This window comes from Dermacentor silvarum, chromosome 1 (assembly GCF_013339745.2).
Source record: "Dermacentor silvarum isolate Dsil-2018 chromosome 1, BIME_Dsil_1.4, whole genome shotgun sequence".
Taxonomy (NCBI): Eukaryota; Metazoa; Arthropoda; class Arachnida; order Ixodida; family Ixodidae; genus Dermacentor; species Dermacentor silvarum.
Window position 1 is genome coordinate 225032627 of NC_051154.1, and position 20259 is coordinate 225052885.

The 20259-nt window shown below is 43.8% G+C and overlaps 1 protein-coding gene across 4 annotated transcripts in view; it reads right to left on the reverse strand.

Annotated features, from left to right (window-relative positions):
* The window catches only part of LOC119436844 (FAD-dependent oxidoreductase domain-containing protein 1), a 65732-nt gene that overhangs the window by 19369 nt on the left and 26104 nt on the right, over positions 1 to 20259 (reverse strand). For all 4 annotated transcript variants that reach the window (XM_049660030.1, XM_049660032.1, XM_049660031.1 and 1 more), the window contains 2 exons: positions 19455 to 19549; positions 2258 to 2430 (listed from right to left, as the gene is read on the reverse strand). In XM_049660030.1, coding sequence (XP_049515987.1) covers positions 2258 to 2430; positions 19455 to 19549 — 268 coding nt within the window. The remainder of the gene's footprint in view (positions 1 to 2257; positions 2431 to 19454; positions 19550 to 20259) is intronic.

Sequence of the window (20259 nt, forward strand, 5' to 3'; positions counted from 1 at the left end):
TTTCATGCAGTAAGGCACACCCATCGTTGGGCGCCGCTGATTAAAATACTTTATCCGGACCTCTCCCCTCGCCCGAAGGTTAAATATATTTCAAGCCGATTGTTTTGTTTTTTCAAGTATGGTTAGGCAGAAATTTGTAACTGCGGGCACTGTCCAGTGCCAGGACTTCTGCGCAATGCAAGCGTGTATGGCGAATCTCGCGCGGCGCCCGCTACAGCGCGTCACGAGGAGGCACAATACTCGCTGCCCAAACCGGGGATACGCAGTAAAGAAAAGCATTATATTAACGTGGTGACTCTATTAAGAAATAAAATTTAGCTTCAGCTGTAGTTTTGTTGGACTTTCCAGTGTGTAGCCGAAAGTGCCCGCTTCCGAAAGTGGGGGGGCAAATGGCATGCTTTGCCCCCCCACTTCTGACAGTGGGAGGGAAAGTGCCCCCCCTGCCCCCCCCCCGGTAGATACGCCTATGATCGAACCAACGACCTACTGCAGCCAGGCAGGCGCTCTACAACTACTAGGCGCAGCCTAATTTAGGCTTAAAAGACAAAATTTTTCTTGATAATCTGCACCTGCTGCATAGTCCGCTGGGACAAATTTCAACAGAAATTAAGTGTTTTAGCATGTCTGCAACCAGTAAACAGTAGGTGAACAAAACTTTTATTGTCAACCAGTAAAACGATTTCTTTTTTTATTTTATTTTATTTCAAAATACCTTACAGGCTCCATGAGGAGCATTGGGTAAGGGGGGCATCACTGCAAGACAGTTTTACACGTGAATTCCGAAACTCGAGGACCACAAAAATGAGCAGTAATCATCGTCGCAAAACAGGGTTACAAATGAAAAAGACGCGTTAGCATACAAAACATCAGACAAATGTTATCACGCATATTGCTCGCGCACATATCGAACATCATGTAAAAATTAGAGTGTACATAGGAGTCAATACCAAAAGCTGTCAAAATCACTCTCATTGGGACTGCCAAAGCAAATCAAGTCAAGCATGTTGGATTCAACAAACGGCTCCACAATGTTTTCATAGCCTTCAGAATCTTTAGCTCTTGCACACCAATCGACTGCACCGAGCTTCAACATTGCCGTGATGGTGCAGCCATTCACATACATATTACCACGGTGTTTCATATTTATGGTATTTCATACACCCTAACAATATCCCAAGCTGCCAGAATGAGCTGAAAATACTGCTCATGCGCAGTGACAACCATTGCAGAGCTAATTTTGCTATGTGATTTAGCACAGGAAAAGTTTGCAGGTGCAGTCTGACCATGTTATCTTCAAGCACGCCTCTGATATTAAGGAATAAAATCATGTATAGTCTTCACCCCACGAAAATTCAGCTGTCAAACTTGATCCATAGACTCTAGTCTGGAAAATATGGCAATTAAATAATTAGCATATGTAATTAATTAGCAAAGTTATTGTGGACATTTTTCTTGCTGCTAATGTCCGCCTAGCCACATAGCTTGCACAGCTTAGATATATATAGTGTTTCAGCATGCCACATACTGAAGGGTGAAAGAAAAATAATTTTCTTTTCCCTTGCATGCAAGAAAATGAAGCTTTTTCAACAAGGCCTTTCTTTTATCATTATGCTTACCACTATTTTTCTGCAACTAGTATCTCACAGCCAATTCTGAAAAAAAAAATATTACTAAATGTACTATCGACCAAAAAAAGTTAACGGACCAAGGGATCTGACAAAAAAGCTGAATATCTCCGCAGCCTCAAAACGCCAGCCTGGTATTCCCATTTCCAGCCTGTATACTGGTATATGCGAACAGCATTGTGATGTACAATTTACTGGCTACTTTTAAAGGCTGCTCGGATATTTAGCGTTTTCTGAGATCCCGTGGTTTGTAAACTTTTTTGGGTCGATAGTACATTGCATCCAATTGGTCCAAGGCATATCTGGTATGTGTGTGCATGAGAAACCATACAGAATACAATGTTTATAAGTTATTTCTTCACATAAGCTAACATTAAAATATTAGGCCCAGATTAATGTGACCACATAATCATATAAATGAGTGCATACTATGCAGGCAGCAGCCACATGGGCCGTGATTGCAGCATTTAATCATGTGGTATCAAAGAAGTGCACAGATGCTGTGACATAACTGTCAAAGGTGAATTCCACATGGCTGCCACTAAAAGGGGGTTGTCTGCAATCATATTAATAAGGATCACTTAGTAGACCTACACTAAAGCTGTAGTCATTAAAACTACTAAAACACTTACCAATGCATGATTTACAGGCTCGTATGATATGTCGGGTCCTGGATGTGCAGCTGTACTTTGAAATTCAAACCCTACGAGTTCTGCATTAAGATACCGTGCTCCGAGAGAGACTGCTTTTCGTCGCAAGGCAGTAAGAAGAGCATATGGATCAAACCAGCCTTCGTTCTCTAGACCTGTTACAAGAAAAAACATACAATAAGGTTATCAAGACCATCCCACTGAACTGTGAAAGATGGTGGGTGCACAATTACCAACGTGACCAGCTGTAATGGATAAACCCACAAGTAGCATTTTTTTTTAAACTTTTATGATGGCACACACAAGCATGTGCCATATAGCCAATACTTACGCTATGAAGGAAGAGCAGTGTCGTTTTTTCTGCTACTAACCTTCACTGGTCAGCAAGAATCATTTAAACTATGCTGCACACTCATTCACTGGTATTGGTGCATGATATGGTAAGTTTCAACTGACATGTTACAGCTCAGATAAAGAAAGAAATAAGTGTTCATCTCAAATGCAGAGGTGGGATGCATCCTCGTCAAACAGTATGAAGAAGCCAGCAGTCTCTCAAGCTACACTTTTTTTTTTTCTCGCCTACGTGCCCTGTTGATAAAGATGATATACTCCAGTACACACATATCTCATATGCAAAAATTTGTAGAACCGAAATCAATTTTTTTAAAGTATCGAATCACAGTGATGCTACTGCGGACTTCTGATTTGGAGATATTTTGGAGCATCAGAAATTTCATTTTGGAGCACTTTGGAGCAGGCAATTTGGCATTTGGGAGCAGCTGATTTTTCACATCCTGAAGTATTTTGAAAAAGCGAGTTGCAATTTACATTCAAAGACCTGAATAATTTGTGCGTTCTTACGAGAAGCTTGTGGTAAACATTTCCATCCATTGCAGATCTCGTGGAGAAAAAAATGCTCTTCTATGTGACACACACACACACAAATTGATATCGTTTCATATATTGCTAGTTTTCCCAGATGTCATTCGGTATATCCAGAAACAGAAATGGTGGACACTTGGCAGCATGCAGTTATTATAATCACATGTCATGCTGCACTTAAAACAAGCTACAGTAGAACCCCGCTGTAACGTACCCGGGTGCTGCATTTTCCCGGCTGTTACGTCGTTTTCGGCTGGTCGCGGCATACCGTACTGTGTGTTCTCGGCGCTCAGTTTGCATTGAAGCGATAGACAGCAGCACGAACGTCACTTCGGTCGCTGCTGCTGCGGCGCTTCCTCACGCCAGCGTTTGAAACAGCGCGTGTCCGCGCTCATCGAGTGTGATGTGTTCATGTTTGCCTGTGCGCGCTGACACCATGCTTGTTAATATAGTTAATAAGTGAATGCTTACAAGGTTACACGGACGATAAAACTACTATCCTTACTTCGTAGAGCTGTCCAATTTGCAACCGCAATCGATGCTTTGGCTTTCGGGCGAACCTACGACTTTTTTCACATGTAAGAATTAAAATAATATTGTATGCAGTTCAACACTACTCTCATTTCTCAATTTTTCCTGTTTCTCGGCTCTCGCGCTTCCCGACCCGGCTCTTACGTTTTGTTTTTGTTTTTGTTTTTTTACAGTCCTGCGAAAAATGTATCAGCGGGGTTCTACTATACTAGCTGCGTTTCCAGAGTAGATAACGTCCACCAATGAATCGCCAATTGACCGTGAAGCCATGAGCCTCAGCAGAAACCGCACTTTGCCGTCGAGCCGCTTTGATCGTGACGCACGCGCTAGTGCTGTTTCGTCTCCTGTTCGCAACTAAGGTTGCAACTAAGGCTCTCCCTATCATCACGTTGCACGTGTTAATTCTCCGGTAGTGCAATTTTCGGCGATCATCATCATCATCATCAGCCTATATTTATGTCCACTGCAGGACGAAGGCCTCTCCCTGCGATCTCCAATTACCCCTGTCTTGCGCTAGCGTATTCCAACTTGCGCCTGCGAATTTCCTAACCTGGGGTAGACGATATTCTAGTTGACATTAAGCGGAAGAAATGGAGCTGGGCAGGCCATGTAATGCGTAGGATGGATAACCGGTGGACCATTAAGGTTACAGAATGGATACCAAGAGAAGGGAAGCGCAGTCGAGGACGGCAGAAAGTCAGGTGGGATGATGAGGTTAGGAAATTTTCGGCGATAGGCGCCGTCAAATCTGAAACTGTTTGGCGCAGTTAGGCGAAATTTTCGTCGATTGTATCAAGATGGCGCTGTAAATCCCATTTAGCATACTTTAGCGCAGTTGGCGCAAGAGTGGAATCACTGGAATCAGGTTATGTATTAGTCCTTTAGTTTCTCTTCTGAATGTGCATTTATGTTAAGGGTATATTTGGAAGTTGTTCGAATAAGCTTATGACATTACGCTTGCATGTCTGTTTTTACAGCTGTATAAGCAAGTATGTTTATTACAGTTTATGCATAACATTTTGTATGCCTTTAGGGATGTGTATATCAGGTGATCCAAAAGTAACAGAAAAATAAAGCTTCAAGATCTCGAAAAGTATAGGCAGTAGCACAATGTGGTTTTTCACAGAAATGCACAGAGAAATATGACATTGTTTTATAACAGAAAACTTTACTGCCAGAATAGTTGCATTTGTCACTGACAGGTAGTGCTATAGTGGACACAGAATGGAGGAAGAGGTCAAGAAAGTTGGCAACCAAATACAGGGTAATTGAAACTGTAAATAGACAACCCAGAGTCATCAGAAAGTGTGAGAAAGAGAAACAGTGAATTGAATATGGATACAAAGAATGGAAACAAAAAGGACCATGGATATTTACAAGAATAAGAAGAAAGAAATTAGAAGAGAAAATCTGTACGATAACACGGAGGGCAGTGCCTTGCTATTTGAGGCTCGAGCTGGTTGCCTAAGGACAAAAACATACCGGAGCAAATATTCACAACTAGATGAGGCATGTGTATGCTGCAGCTAAAATCCGGAGACCACTCAGCATATCCTAATGGAATGCAAAGAGATTCACCCAGTGAGAACCATAGGTAACGTACACCTTCCAAAAGTGCTTGGGATTAGAGTGGACGGAGGCATCAACCGGTCAGCAGTTGAGATAAGCAAGAGACATTTAGAGTATTGGTGGAAAAAAAGCAGCGAAGAGATTGATATTACTGGATCTCTAGCAGTCATAAGTAACGGTACAATGTTGATTTTGAAGGGGGGAAAAAAGAAGAAAAAAAGTGAAAAGATTAAGGAGATGTATACAAAAATGCTAGATAAAGACATGTATAGCATACCTGATTAAATCAAGCAGGCTAGGTGACTGCCACGTTTCAAAGGGGATGCTATTAAATCATCATCAACTCAAGCAGGATAGGTGACTATTTGTCAGAGGCTTGTTTCAAAAAGGATGCCAATAAATTATCACCATCATCATCACATAGGAAGAAAAAAAGACAAGGCTGGGGGTAGCATACCTATTGACAGATGGAGACAGCTGAGGACAAAATAATGTTAAGTGAATGCATTAGGAGTGACATGAGTTAAGAAAATCAGGTCAGGTAATATTGGTAGAAAACATGAATGCACACCTGGAGGACCTGGTCAGAATACTGATCACAACGGTTTTCTAATGCTGGATTTGTGCAAGGAAAAGAACCTTTTAGTAGTTAGCTGGGAGCACAAGTGTGATGGACAGATAACAATGGCAATGTGGAAATAGACAGTCATGTAGAGACTATGCCCTAGTCTCTGAAATCTGAAACGTTTTGTAAATGGTTAGATAAAATGACGATAGGTGAACAAAGAAAAGATGGCTTAGATAATAAACATACAATGCTAAACTTTGCACGAGATGCCAATGCAAGGCAGAAAGAAACAGCAACATACATGAAAAAAGAAAAGAAAAACAAATAGCAGGGATTACAAAGCATAAAGAAGAAAATAGAGGCTCTTCCTAAGGGTATCTGGGATTACAAGGAGCTAGTAGATTGCATGCAGCAGGAGATCACACAGAACAGGGCTCAAAACCCTTTGGAGGGGAAAGATCAAACCATGAAGTTGGTGCAGCCATAAAACTAAACAAGCTATAGAAGAGCATAAACGGACGTCTAGAGAAGATCTTGAAGCCCAAAAAGATGGGATTACACAAAGAAGTAATGTTCAGATGGAACCAGTACCAGGAAAAGAACAAGAAAAAATTAAATATGCAATCTGGACATTGGATGCATGACATTCGCAGAAGGGATAAAGATGCACCATTTGGAACCATGCGAGGACAATAGCAAAATTAAATAAAGATATGCAAACCTTCACACGGGATGAAGATGGTAGCATATTAAACGAGGATGACATGCTCCTGCATGTGCAAGGAGTTATTAACAGTAAATTTGGCAAATAAGAAAGGGTATTCCCAGTTCTGACAGATCCAGCAAGATGGAAGCTGGAGAGTACGAAATTTAATGTAAAAAGCTTCAAATGAAAAAAAAGCAAAAGGAAATGTCCCTAATAAAACAGCAGCAAGAGTCGATGAAATCTAAATACAGCTAATCAAACAGCTTGGTACAGGGATCAAGGCACAACTGATTAGTGCCATCGAGAAAGTGATTAAGGGGCCCCTCACCAGGCCACATAGCAAATTTTGGTTATATGCAAGTTGTTTCATGCCCTCTAGGGAGCATTCTACCGCAAGAATTTTAAAAATTGGTTCATTAGTTGCAGAGATAAAAATATATGAAGTGCTGCTAGCCCATGATTTCACGAGGCGAGCGTCACTGCCAACACAGACACTCTCTCCACTTGCCCCCATCTAGCCTCTGCAAGCGAAATTCCTTCCCTGCGTTCTCCCATACAGAAGCCAGAGGATCGCGTGACACATACGTCACAGGCCCCACCTTTTTTTTTTTTTTTTCTCGCATTTCTGCTGTGCAGCACACTTCCAGTGACGGTCTCACTGTTGCGTTTGTCTCGTTTCGCACAGCACACAATTTTATGCACTGTGAACAAGAACACCTGACTAGCAGTATACGTCAGTGCTACGCGAGCCCCGAGGCAGACGCAAGCGGATCAAAGAGCACGATCGCATGCTGGAACCTGGTCGAAAACGGCAGATAGTTTTGTTTTCTGCGCGTGCGACTGCACAACGTGGGAACAAGCAGACGAAACAGAAGTACATCCCTCTTGCTAAGGCATGGAGTAAAACAAAAACTCGCAGACATTAGGCTTGTAGGTTTTATTGTTTTTCTAAACTTTAAATCGTCTATTGAAGCAATAGATCTAACAAACAACTGATGTCTTGAATATTTCTTGAAGTCACGTGTCACTGACGAGTGACGTCGCAGCACTGCCATGTACGTAGGTGCGCTTGAGCGATTGATATCGACTCTCCGGCTGGGAGTGCGGCGCCAGCAAGAAGGGCACACGGCATTTGGTTTGAAATTTCAGCTCTTTTCGCAGCACTTAGCGGTGGAATACTTTGCAGGCATGATTGTTAGTTCGCATTGTATGCACTGCACTTGTCAGCTCAAAAGAGCCAGACTTCGTGAGGGGCCCTTTAAAACCAGGGTGTCGAACCAATCCCGAACCGAAAACCGTACCCGAACCGCAATTTTGGGCGGAACTGAACCCAAACCCAACTGATATATTTGGAACGTACCAGAACCCGAACCAAACTGAACCAACAAAAATAACAGTTACCACTTTGGCAAGAAACGGTTCAAGCATATAAGGCGACAACAGGTGCTCAATAGTTTGCACGGTTGTCTGAATAACTATACTTCTTCAATCATCGCACCCTACTAGCAGATTGTTACGCCTCACGAGTTGAGTTTTGTGCGAGAATGGGGATAGACAATGGGTATTTGCTGGCAACTATGGCCACTTCGGCAGAGACGCTTGCACTTCTGAAATTGGCTATGCCAGTTGTGTTCTGTGGCCCAAAAAGTTGTTTCAGGGGCTCCATGGAATCGACATTTCTGTTGAAGCTCCCAATTCGGCCATTAGATCAACTTGTTACTAAAACTAAATAAACTACATGAACATGGAGAGCAGAAAAGACTATGTCCTCGAGGAGGAATATCAATGAGTTCAGCTGAATGACTTAATGCAACCATAACACTTTGGTCGCTAATGAATGCAGTCACCATCTCATTGAGCGGCAATCGCGGTCATAAATGGCACGCGAAATTTGCTTTTGTTAAATGCCATGGTTCAACACACGTTTAAGAGAATGTGGGTTTTAGAAAAAGAAAAAATTCTTTGAGATATAGTGCTGAATTTATGTAATGTTATGTGCTTATTTTGAATATGCAGTGATCTTTTTTTAATTTCCCTGGTTCTAATTTTATGTGACCTTCCTGTAAATAATATTTTGCAATTGTTTGCAAAATATCAGTTTCTGCAATTTCGCTAAACAGCGTATCAATGGCTTTTTTTATGATTTAAGAATGCAATAAAAACCTACCTTATTGCTCTACCTTACTTAGGACAAGAGTTGCAAGACTTCAAAGTTAGGCACGAGAAAAACACTCGAGTTTGCAACTCGTGTTTTAGGTAAACCAGAGCAACAAGGATGGTCTTATTGCATTCCTTGAATAATACAGAATCTGTTGACACCCTATTTAGTAAAATCTAAGGAACAGATATTTTGCAACTCTTTGCAGAAGATAATTAAAGGAAGCTTACATAAAATTAGAACCAGAAGAGATGAAACAAAAATGCACTGCGTTCGGCTCTGCGTGGCACCTACAACTTCCCCCTTCCCCATCCAGCCATCCTCCTGCATGCGCACTGCGCGCCGCCAGCTTTATGCCCATCCTTATCATAACACTGGCAATGCAAGTTGGCAATGCAAGTTGGCACTGCCACGTCCAGACTCATGGTGCCACGCTTCTACCCCCCTTCCATGTATCTCCTTGCTTCGTGTTTTCCTACAAGTCGGGGCTCTGTGGCACGCTGCTAAGCACAAAACATCTGGGCACATGCGAGTAGTGTGTGCTGTGTGCAAGCTTACCCTTTTACTGTTCTGGCCAAGGTCAGAGAAACCGAGGCGCTGCAGCATTGTGGGCTGCGGTGTTTCGAGAAGCCAGCGATATTGACGTCTTTGAGTTTCTCAAGTTTGGTAGGCTCAGTTATCATGTTCGCTTGATTCCTTCTCTATTTTGTCTTTACTGAGCTCCTGCTCTCATGTGAAAGCGGTGATGGCTGGTGTTCAGCGTGACTGACGACTGACATCATGACACTGCTCGTTTGCTGGTCATGCCACACATCTACGCTTGTGCCAATTTCTATAATGAGTGGTACTCCTGTTTTTTCTGCAGAGTGACCGGACTTTCCAATGCTCAGTGTCCAGCGCAACCTTCAAGAACAAGGTGAGCTGGATTTTCCGCAGTGCTCTTGGGAATCATAGTCCGAGTGAATGTCAGCAATGTAGCTTTCACACGGACAGTATCGTGGCTTCAACGACAGACAAAAAAAAAAAAGGTAGGTGGAAGCATGACACCAAGCTGCTGGGCTAGGCAAGCCCACCACCTATCTGCGTGATGACTGTTAGGGAGTAAGCCCTGCACGGTTGCTGGGCATTTTAAAAACAGTTTGGTACACAGTCGCTCTTAGTGGCGCCTCCATCTCAATCGACCCTCATGACACGCTTTCCAGTCTAATCTCTAACGTACACTCCGTGCACTCAGCAGCTAGAAATTGCCGCTTGCGCATCATGTGGTGAAGGGCCAATTTCCCATGAGCCTTTCCTTTATATTTTTATGACTATGCTTCAAGATGGTCACATGATGCTCCCTCCTAGTCTTTTTCTTTTCTCCATGTTTGGTGCTCGAGTTCAGCGCGACTGATAGGAAATATGGATGTCAGCAGTCCCACTGTTAGAACTGCACATCTGCACTTTGTGGGGTCTCACTCGGGCTCTTGGGACAAAGGAACGACAACACAGTAGTGCAGACAATCAAAAGGGCATTTATTGCGCCTTTCATACACCAATGCACACTAGCCGAATTACAACCAATAGAACATTCACATGGGCGCGCGACAAATCAAGGAATTCCGACTCACCGCGACCCGACAGCGAGCGAATATGTTCGCCCCATGCTGTGACACCATCGCCTAGTCATTCACGTGTGCGGTCACGCGAACGATGGCGCGTTCGAACGATCCGTGTTCGTCCATACCGGTGTCCTGCTCTTAGCCTCGCGAGACAGTCCCGCGAAGCGGGCCGGCGCACGCGCAAAGCGTTCGTGCGTGTTGGTCGCCGATCCCAAGCCAAAGAGGAAGCGCCTTTGGCCTTTTTCTCCCAAGTCACCCTGCCGTTCGGTGGCGTTAGCATCGCGACACTCGCGCCATCTCTCACAATGCGCCGCAACCACCACGACCGCCGCCGGCACTTAGCCACACGGTGAAGCCGGATTACAGGAGACGCGTGAGAGTCGCGCATCCCCACATACCCTCAACCTTAAATCACTACACATACTCCGGCGAAACATGTCACACGGTCTATCAACGCGCGCGTTGCGAACAAAACTTAGTACATGCAATAGTGGCCGCGCCAAGGAAATGTCCACACACTATCCACAACATGCGAGCCGACATGGTCTCTGGGGTTCACCGCTGGCGTCCGTTGGTCACAGCACCACCTCTGCAGATTCGATGGCACGACTCCAGCCCAGGACTCCAGAAACGGAGACGCAGAAGTCGGCAAGAGCAAGCGTCGCTCGCGCTGACGTGCCCTGCCGACGAGAACCGCAGTAGCCGTTGAGGACTGCCGGCTCTTTTCCCAGTCGCCGAGCGTTGCAAGCCGGACATAGGCGGCCGCCGAAGTCGCTGCACCAAACTGGCCACAGGCATCTCCATTGCCAGGGGTGTCTCGTTCGTAGGCTGGGGCAACAGCGCAGACGATGTGCAGGTGACAGCAAACCAGGGGTGACTCCGCTCACGCTGCGTACACTCAATGCACACGACAAACACTAAAGTAGTGCAAGCGAGAGGAATTTGGCATACGCATTGCCCATGTGGTACGATGTTCAATTCGGCTAGCAAAATTTCGGGCGGCAGTTCAGATGCGAAGTTCACGTGAATAAAGCTTACTTTCTTGAGTCGTACGAGTAATTTCAATTCGTGCGAGGCAAACTAATTAGGGAAGCAATGTGCGACACCTCAACACCACTATCCACCAGGTTGTGTCCCTCAACGTGCGACAGGCGGCTTTGTAAAGCCTTAGGCCTAATGCGTCACTACTTTGACAACAGCCAGCATCCAAAAAAAAAAAAAAAAACCACCCAAAATGGGCACAACAGGCAGCCGCGAGGAGACGTTAGCTCTGTGAGGTGGTCCTACCCCGCTCGGTGCACAAAGCATCCGAGTTGACGGCGCCCACCGTTCCAGACGGTGTCGGAGCGCCCGGCGCCAGGCCGCAATACCAGTCAGCCCATAGCGGCACCCATGGCCCCCGGCCACCCGGCTCCTTGAGCCGCGACTTCCTAAGTCAGAGATAGAAGAAGCTATTTACATAAAAAATTCGGACCACCCACAAGGCTTCCGTACTCACTCGCTTCAGGCTTGCCAATGCTCCGCGGGCGCTAGGCCTCGCTCTCCCAGGATGCAGACCAACGTGGCTCTCGTACCGACGAGTGTACTTCAACAAAACACTTGTGAAAAGGCTTAGCATGTTGAAAAGTTCAAACACGCTACAGCAACCGTCGCCTCGCTCAAGAAAGCACGCTGCCGACACTAGCGATCAAAATCCACGCTAAGATTACACTTCGGTTGAAACAAAGGTTGTCTCGAACCAAGCAAAACTTAAAATTTAAAACCGAGCAAAACTTAAAATTAAAAAAAAACAAGAGCCCCACGTTGGGCAGCCACATGTGGGGTCTCATTCGGGCTCTTGGGACAAAGGAATGACAACACAGTAGTGCAGACAATCAAAAGGGCATTTATTGCGCCTTTCATACACCAATGCACACTAGCCGAATTACAACCAATAGAACATTCACATGGGCGCGCGACAAATCAAGGAATTCCGACTCACCGCGACCCGACAGCGAGCGAATATGTTCGCCCCATGCTGTGACACCATCGCCTAGTCGTTCACATGTGCGGTCACGCGAACGGTGGCCCGTTCGAACGATCCGTGTTCGTCCATACCGGTGTCCTGCTCTTAGCCTCACGAGACGGTCCCGCGAAGCGGGCCGGCGCACACGCGAAGCGTTCGTGCGTGTTGGTTGCCGATCCCAAGCCAAAGAGGAAGCGCCTTTGACCTTTTTCTCCCAAGTCACCCCGCCGTTCGGTGGCGTTAGCATCACGACCGCTGCCGGCACTTAGCCACGCGGTGAAGCCGGATTACAGGAGACGCGTGAGAGTCGCGCATCCTCACAACTTATGGTGCTTAGTGTCATAGACAAAACTACAGTTGATTCTGTGGAACGATCAGGACTTCCACAATTGTCAGCGCCTAGCGTCATGTCCGACCACTCAAAAAGCAAAACAGTGAGCCGGACTTTCTGCAGTGGCATCGTTAATCGTAGTTAAAAGTGGCATTACCTAATGTCAAGTTTTTTTGTGTGTTGTGTGTGTGCACAATTTTAACAGTGTCCAATTTTTTTTTACAAGAAGTCACTCATGTTGCACAGTGCCAGAAAGTAGGAGCCGAGTTCTATCCTGAACTACCAAATATGCATGCGCACACCGCATGCACACGTGCATGCATGCATAAACCCACAAATAAATATTTCATAATCTTTTAAAGACCTCTTTACCACATTTTATTTATGGTTAGAGTAAATACTTCCAGCTCTGCAAACACTGCACATCATACATATTCGTTTTTTACAAGAGATTGTGATGCTCAGGTGGAACAATTGCCAGCTAAGCATGCCAGGCTAACCCGACCTGCTGCTACACCACCACCACCGCCATATTGTGCATACTTTTTTCTAAATGTTAAGCATTTGTAATCCCTCTGCATGTGCGATATATGCGTCTCGTATGAAGCTCTTTTAATCAGTGATGTGTTCTATTCACAAGAAAGTTCGAGTTTGTGAGAGCCTGTAGGCCAAGTAGACCTTCTTGAGTCTGATTCTGGTGAATGAGTCCAAGTGGTGAGCACAATTTTGGTGAGTACGAGTCCGAGTGAGCCCCAAGCAAAACATAATTTGTGAGCGAGTCCGAGTGAGTTGCGTTTATTTTGCCGACCCATTCTTCTGACTTCTTTGTCGGCCTCTAGCCAGTACAAGACTATGTACAACGTGCAGATGTGCAAGAAAGATTGACATACGGTTCAGCACAAACTGTCCTTGTTCATTGCTCAGAAGCATCAATGTCCTTACCTGCTTCTAAAAAAGCTGCAAACTAAGCAAATATCAAATGCTGGCTTCTTTCTTTGCTACAGACTAGAGACCATACAAACCACTTGCGACTGTTCGCTTACCACCAGTCCTGTAGTAAAAACCAGAAGCAAAATGAAAATTAACTGACTCTGCTGCTGTCAAAGTAACAAGTGTGCAAGCTACGCAGACCTTATGTTGATGCAGGGATTTTCACTAATTACCTGTCTTTAATGTGTACATAAAAATTCCCCCGTGTAATTAATTAATAAATTTCTGCCTCCTCTTGATGAAGCTTGCATATACGGTCAAGTCGATAGTATAATGCAGCATGTCGCCATGGGCCAGGATTGCCAGGATTGCCATGGGCCAGGCCACGGCAGGACATTGCCGAACCGGTTTGTGAACCATTACAAACTTTTATTTCTCTGAACTGGAACGAAATCTGAGCGCGTTTAACGCGAACTGCACCAGTATTCTTTTCAGATCGACACCCTGATTAAAACAATGAAAATTTCAACAGTAGCATAAAAGCAAATTAAAACTAGTCTAGAAAGGCAAAGGAATTGAGAGAAATCTGTACAGACCAGTTAAAGTAATCGCGGTGATACATAAAATGATAATGCATGTCATAAAAATTGGGGATGCCCATGCCTAGAGGACAATATCTTTTTACTCACTTAGTAAAGAGGTTTCAACCTAACCTACGGAAAGGAATAACAGTTCCAGTGCTAAACCAGCAAACTTAGCACTGGCATTTTTCAACAAAAAGTTGCAAAATGCGATACCTGTGCTTAAAATCGCAGATCTTGCTGGCTCTGTAAGTTAATAATTCGGCAGTGGGCCGATTGGCATTGGGTTCCCACAGTAAAACAATAAATAAGGCAGTACAGAGAGGCATGGGTTGAGCCTCCTTTGAAGTCAGAGAAGCACAGACCAAATTTCTTATGATGAGACAAAGGAACAAGGACGATAAATAATGAGCAGCTAGAGTGCACAAATACTTGTACCTCAAAAGTGTGGACACAAAATGTATAAAAAGGTAGAGAAAGCTGGCAACCAAGTATCTACAGGGTAACCGGAGGTACGGGTAGACATCCTGAAGTCATTCAAAATAAAGTGAGAGAAACAAAGACGGCAAATTGGACGGAAAAGATTGCAAAAAAAGAGCCTACACAGCCTTCACAAGGACAGCACACTATTTTTTTTTGCTTGCTTCTTTCACACCTGCTGAAATTCTTTCTTGGGATTGCAGTATCTATAAATAAACAAATTGTAATGAACCTTCCTTACAAAGTAAATAGTTTACGAAAGAAAATTTGCATGACAACACAAAGGGCAGTGCCTTGTTTTTTTAAGCATAACCTGGCTGCCTGAGGACAAGGAGATGACTCAGCACATTGTAATGAAATGTGAATGTATACAATGTCTACCTTTTAGACGCAAGGTTTTTTTTTTTTTTAAGTTGATGGGAGTGTTAACTGGCCAGCAGTGGAGATCAGCAAGAGACATTTAGAATCATGGTGAAAAAAAAGCAGGGGAGAGATGAGGACAGGGCTGTCGCATACAGGTAGAGGTAACTTTAAAAGGCATAGTATAGTGAGGGAGAATGCTAGATTGCAATAGATATACCGTAAAACATACTTACCTCACGCAGGTTAGGTGCCTACTTGTCACCCCCATTCAACAGGGATACCATTAGCTATCATCATCAGCACAAACTACTGACAACTTAAGTGCCACCTGTCGATGGCAAAAGTAGCCATTCTGGCAATAAAATTCTGCATCTTAAAAAGACACCAGGTCCTTCTGGGCCCATTTGTTGAAACCACACCATGCTGCTGTCTATACTTTTCAAGTTATTGAAATTTTACCCCTTCTGGTTAGCTTTGGTTCAGCCAGTTAACACGTAGAGGATGCCAGAAGTCAGTAGGACAACCATACTGTTTCTGCTCACTTTCACTTTCAGCTACAGCATGTCATCGTTGCTGCTTGCTTAAATGCAAATGAATATGACTGCCCACCCAATCACGGATCAACGTTCCTGCACCAGCTGTGAGGGGTATTGTATAATGGGTTAGGGAGGGTGAAAGCCAGTGTCTTGAGCATATTATATGTGGTGGTGTGCCAACTTTGTTACAAAAAAGCACAAAGTGCTCTCAGCAAATATTGTCATGGTGGATTTCAGTGAACAATGTACTTGCATCAAATTATGTTTGAAGTTTAAAAATAAATGCTACAGAAGATTACAAAATGGTAAGCACAGCTTTTGAGGCAGAAGCAAAGGTCCGTTTGTAAAGTTTCGAGTGTTTTTTTTTTTTTCCCCGGTTTAAGGAAACCAATGAGCAGTTCAATGCCAGAAATGATAGAAAGTGTGCGTCAAATTACCCACAAGGACAGTCATACCCTTCATGAAGTGAGCATACTAGTGACAATTAGTCATGGAGGCTGTCACAAGATTCAGACAGCTTTCAAGGTGACGCTTGTTGCATCAAAGTTAGTGCTAATCAATAAGAGCAACAAACTGACATTTACTCATATCTCAAAACAAACTCTCCTAGTGACTCCATCTTCCTCTTGATTCCCATTATGGGTGATGAAAAATGGGTTAATTTACGTCTACAACCCAGAAACCATAAGGCAATCCAGTCAGTAGAAAAGTACAGGGTCACATCGACTAGAGAAGGCAAGTAAAAATCAACATCAAATCATTGCTGACCTTCCTTTTTTTTTTTATCCACGAAAAAATTGTGCATAAGAAATTTATTCCTCCTGGTCAAGCCATTAATGCTGCGTTCAAGTACACTTAAGTTTTGAGACAGGTACATGTTCATTGGTGAGAAATCATACATCACACTCCAGAGTCCACTGCTGTCGAAACTGCCAAGCAAGGTGACTAGGGAAGCAAGTGAAGTGCCAAAGAACACAATGACTAGACTTTGAAGCATGAAAGGAAGACAGGGACGACCAGGACAGACACAAACTACGTAAATTTTTTCTTTTTGTATAGAATCATGTGTAACAGCACTATATATGCATTTGCAGATCAAACTGGATAAGTAAGCGTGGGAATTGCTCATGGACAACACCAAGAGCTGACGTGCATGCTGCACTGTACGGCAATCACTGGAATTTGTATAGATCTAGATAGATCTATACAAGTTCCAGTGATTGCCGTACAGTGCAGCATGCACATCAGCTCTTTTTCAAGCCATGATGAACCACATTGTTCACTGCATGCCCAGCACAACTTGCTATATGGACAATGACGTCAGGGCAGGTAATACTTGAAAGCAGTGTTGACACAGAGTGGAGCAAGCACTCATGTGCCTGAGAAAACATGGCATCAAAATGAATACCAATAAATGCAAACTGTTACAGGGAAAGGTCACACATATATGGGACACAAAATTGATAGGCAAGGTTTGCAATTAACCAAGAACAATATGTTAGAAATATAGCACTCACTCAAGCAGGTCAATGTGACCAAGTTGAAAGTCTTTCTGGGCTTGCTCAATTTCTATGTGAAATCTTTTCCTAACCTAGTGACATTATTAAAACCACTGCATGAGCTATTGCACAGAGTCAGCATGGTATCGGTCATATCAACGAAACAACACTGTTTAATGGTGTAAAAGTATGGTGACAGCTGTTGTCGCCATATGGTCTTGCAGCTGTGCGATTCTAAAGAAAAGATTCAGCTTATGTGTGACGCTTTGGAACATGGCCTAAGGCAGTGTTGCCACGTGTAATTTTATAAATATTTGTTCGGAAGACTGTTTTAACGTTTCCATAGACGACTAGCCCCGTACAAGCCTTCTTTATTTCGCCACTGTTTTGAATTTACCACACACTGTCAAGAACATCTAGCATAAAACAAGTCGAAATCCTCTTTTGAGAAAGGTTAGCGACATGGTATGGAATAGCCGGCCTCAGAGCCCAGCGGAACAATTTCAGCCACACTTGGCTCACACACTGATACTTTCCATTGACCAGGGTTGCATGTCTGAATGGACAGGTTGGTCTTTCCAAAAGCCTTGCCACGTGTCATGCCGTGGCAAAGCCGTGACACTCTCAATGGCATTATCAAGGAAGATAAAATGTGTAAAATATGTCCGTGTCCTTACTGCATCTCCAGCATGCTGTTTCCTTGGAAGCTATGTGAGCACTTGTAAATGTGCTTATCTTTGCTGCGAACAAATGCGAGCAGGGCAATGTTTAGGAAAAAAAGATAAGCCAAATATGTCTGTGGATTAGCACTACGTTATGCCAGATGTGTTCTCCATTACGGATCGTGTCTTTGTGTGTTCTGTGAGTAGTGATAAAATGGTTTCCAAGAAAGAAAACATTGGGGAGTCTTGAAAAATAAAACTTCGACAGAAGGTATTGTTGAAACTGGCTCCCACTGCTTCTAGCACTTTCGAAATAAATCAAAGAACACAAAATGTGTGCTTTCGTCAGCTCCTATACATAATTTTTAAATGACAGCAGCAGTGAAGACACACGCGCTTCAGTTCTGTTGTCTAATTTTCCGCTTGGACAGTTATGCTGCTTCAACAATGCCATCAATGTCGGCACATGCTGAGCAGTTTATTATGTTTCACTAATAATGGAAGTACATTTTTTCCCTCAGTGGGTTGCGTTTATCCATAAGCGTTTCAACAGCATATGTATAGTGTATTATGAGAAATCCTTCCCATCGTGTGAATTTTTCACTTGTACAAGAGCACACAGTAGATTCCAAACCGATCTTCTGCAGAAGCTTGGCTAGCAGTCTTATCTCTTACTACTGAAACACAATCTGTGCATACCCCCTCACACATTACCAGAAATACTGCACATGCAAAGCAAGCGAAGGCTCCAGCATCAGTTCAAAGTACATGACTAACCAGTTTGCTTAGAGAGGGGAGCTGATCAAGAACAATAATAGAGCATGAGGATATTAGTGGATGTTCCCCAACATAGACAACCATTGCTTCAAGAGCCTAAAAAATGCAGAAAGGAACCAAGCACTTGCTGCAAACAGTTAAACAAATGCTATCTGCACAATAGGGGCATACCAGCTTCCGCATTTTCGAAGCCACAGCTTTCCTACATAGCATGGGCATAACTATGACTAATTCTCATGCATAAATCTACTGTTCGTATTATAATTACAGTGGAATCCCGTGAATTCAAACTCGTTCAATTTAAACTGGCGTTGGGGTCTTGCCAAAATTATGTGTATTTCAATGTGCAAAAACACCCAGTAATTCAAACACGTAAGCGCGTGCGATGGTTAATTCGAACATACCATGCCACCGACCATGCTCTCAGTAGCGCAAACTCACGTGGCGGGACCAACGACCTGGAAGTGTGGCCGCGCACTGGCTGCTGCTCCCATTTCCCATTGCAAGTACCGTATTTTGGCACAAAGAAAATTCAAAAAATTTAACAGTAAAGTTGGGGTGCGGGTTACATGCTAATTTTGCCTTGAGGTGCGACTTGACAGCAGCAAAAATTTTTGCCTGTAAGTGTGGCTTCAGAGCAGCATGCACTGCACTGCCGTGAAGCCACACTTCTGAAACTTGTCAATTGTGTTGGCTCAGTGCACATGTACCGCCTAACGTACCACTGTACACAAGTCCTCCATTCAATGAGTTTCCTTTAATTCAAACTTCGTTTATTCGAACAAATCTTCAGGCCTCATGAACTTTCCTCCACCTTATGGGCTTCTGCACAACTTATTTGCTATGTATACAGAAACACAAACAACGCGAATGTAGAAAATTCCCCCCAAAAAAGATGACAGGGTCTCTTTCCAGCCATTCCACGTTCATCTCATGGAGTACTACAGACAGCCTGCCAAACAAGAAGACAGAGGTGGTTGTCTACATACTGATTACATACCATGTGATGCAAGCGCGATACCTTCTGTATTTATCCATGGAAAGTGCTGCCGAAGTACATCAGGCTTGAGCAGTTCAATCTTGGCACCCAGTTCCCTTGGCACACAAGAGAAATAAATTAAGGGATGCGAAACAATCGCACAAAATCGTACAGTCTCAAAAATCACAGCTAACCTAGCAAAAGAAACACAATAATGTAATGCACTCTTGTATAAAGTAACAATTAGCCTGAGCTATACTATTACCTGAGTGTCAAAGACAAGGCAGCACAACTGAGGTATCCATGGAGAAAGAGCATTGACCATCTGCATCTTCATTATGTTATTTCAAGTTGTTTTTCAGAGCAGTGCGAAAATTTTTGCATTACAGAGTACAGGGAATGCCGCAGCATCCAAGACTGAAAATGTGCCGAGTAACCAGTGGCTCCCAGACAAAGCACTGCCACGTGCTGCTCACATTTCAGCAGCCTGCGAGCACTGAACGGGAGCACAGCAAGCAGCAGCGAAGGAGTGCAGGGGTCCCTTTATTTTGTCATGCAAGTTTCCATTTATTAAACAGTTCACTTTGTTCCTTCAGCTTTGGTTTCCTTTTGGCCTGTATGGATGGCAGGTAGCAGCAAAGCTGCACTCACAACAGTGGCATCCAACGTGCTTTTGCTACCTATCTTTCCGTGTATCATATAACATTGCTTTTTGAGTTCTTTCACAGAAAGAAGCAAAGATGAGGGCCAAGGAAAATAGCTCCGCTCCGGCACTATCCTTGGGCTCAACCAAAGGATTGTCAAAAGAAGTTTGTAGAACCTGAGT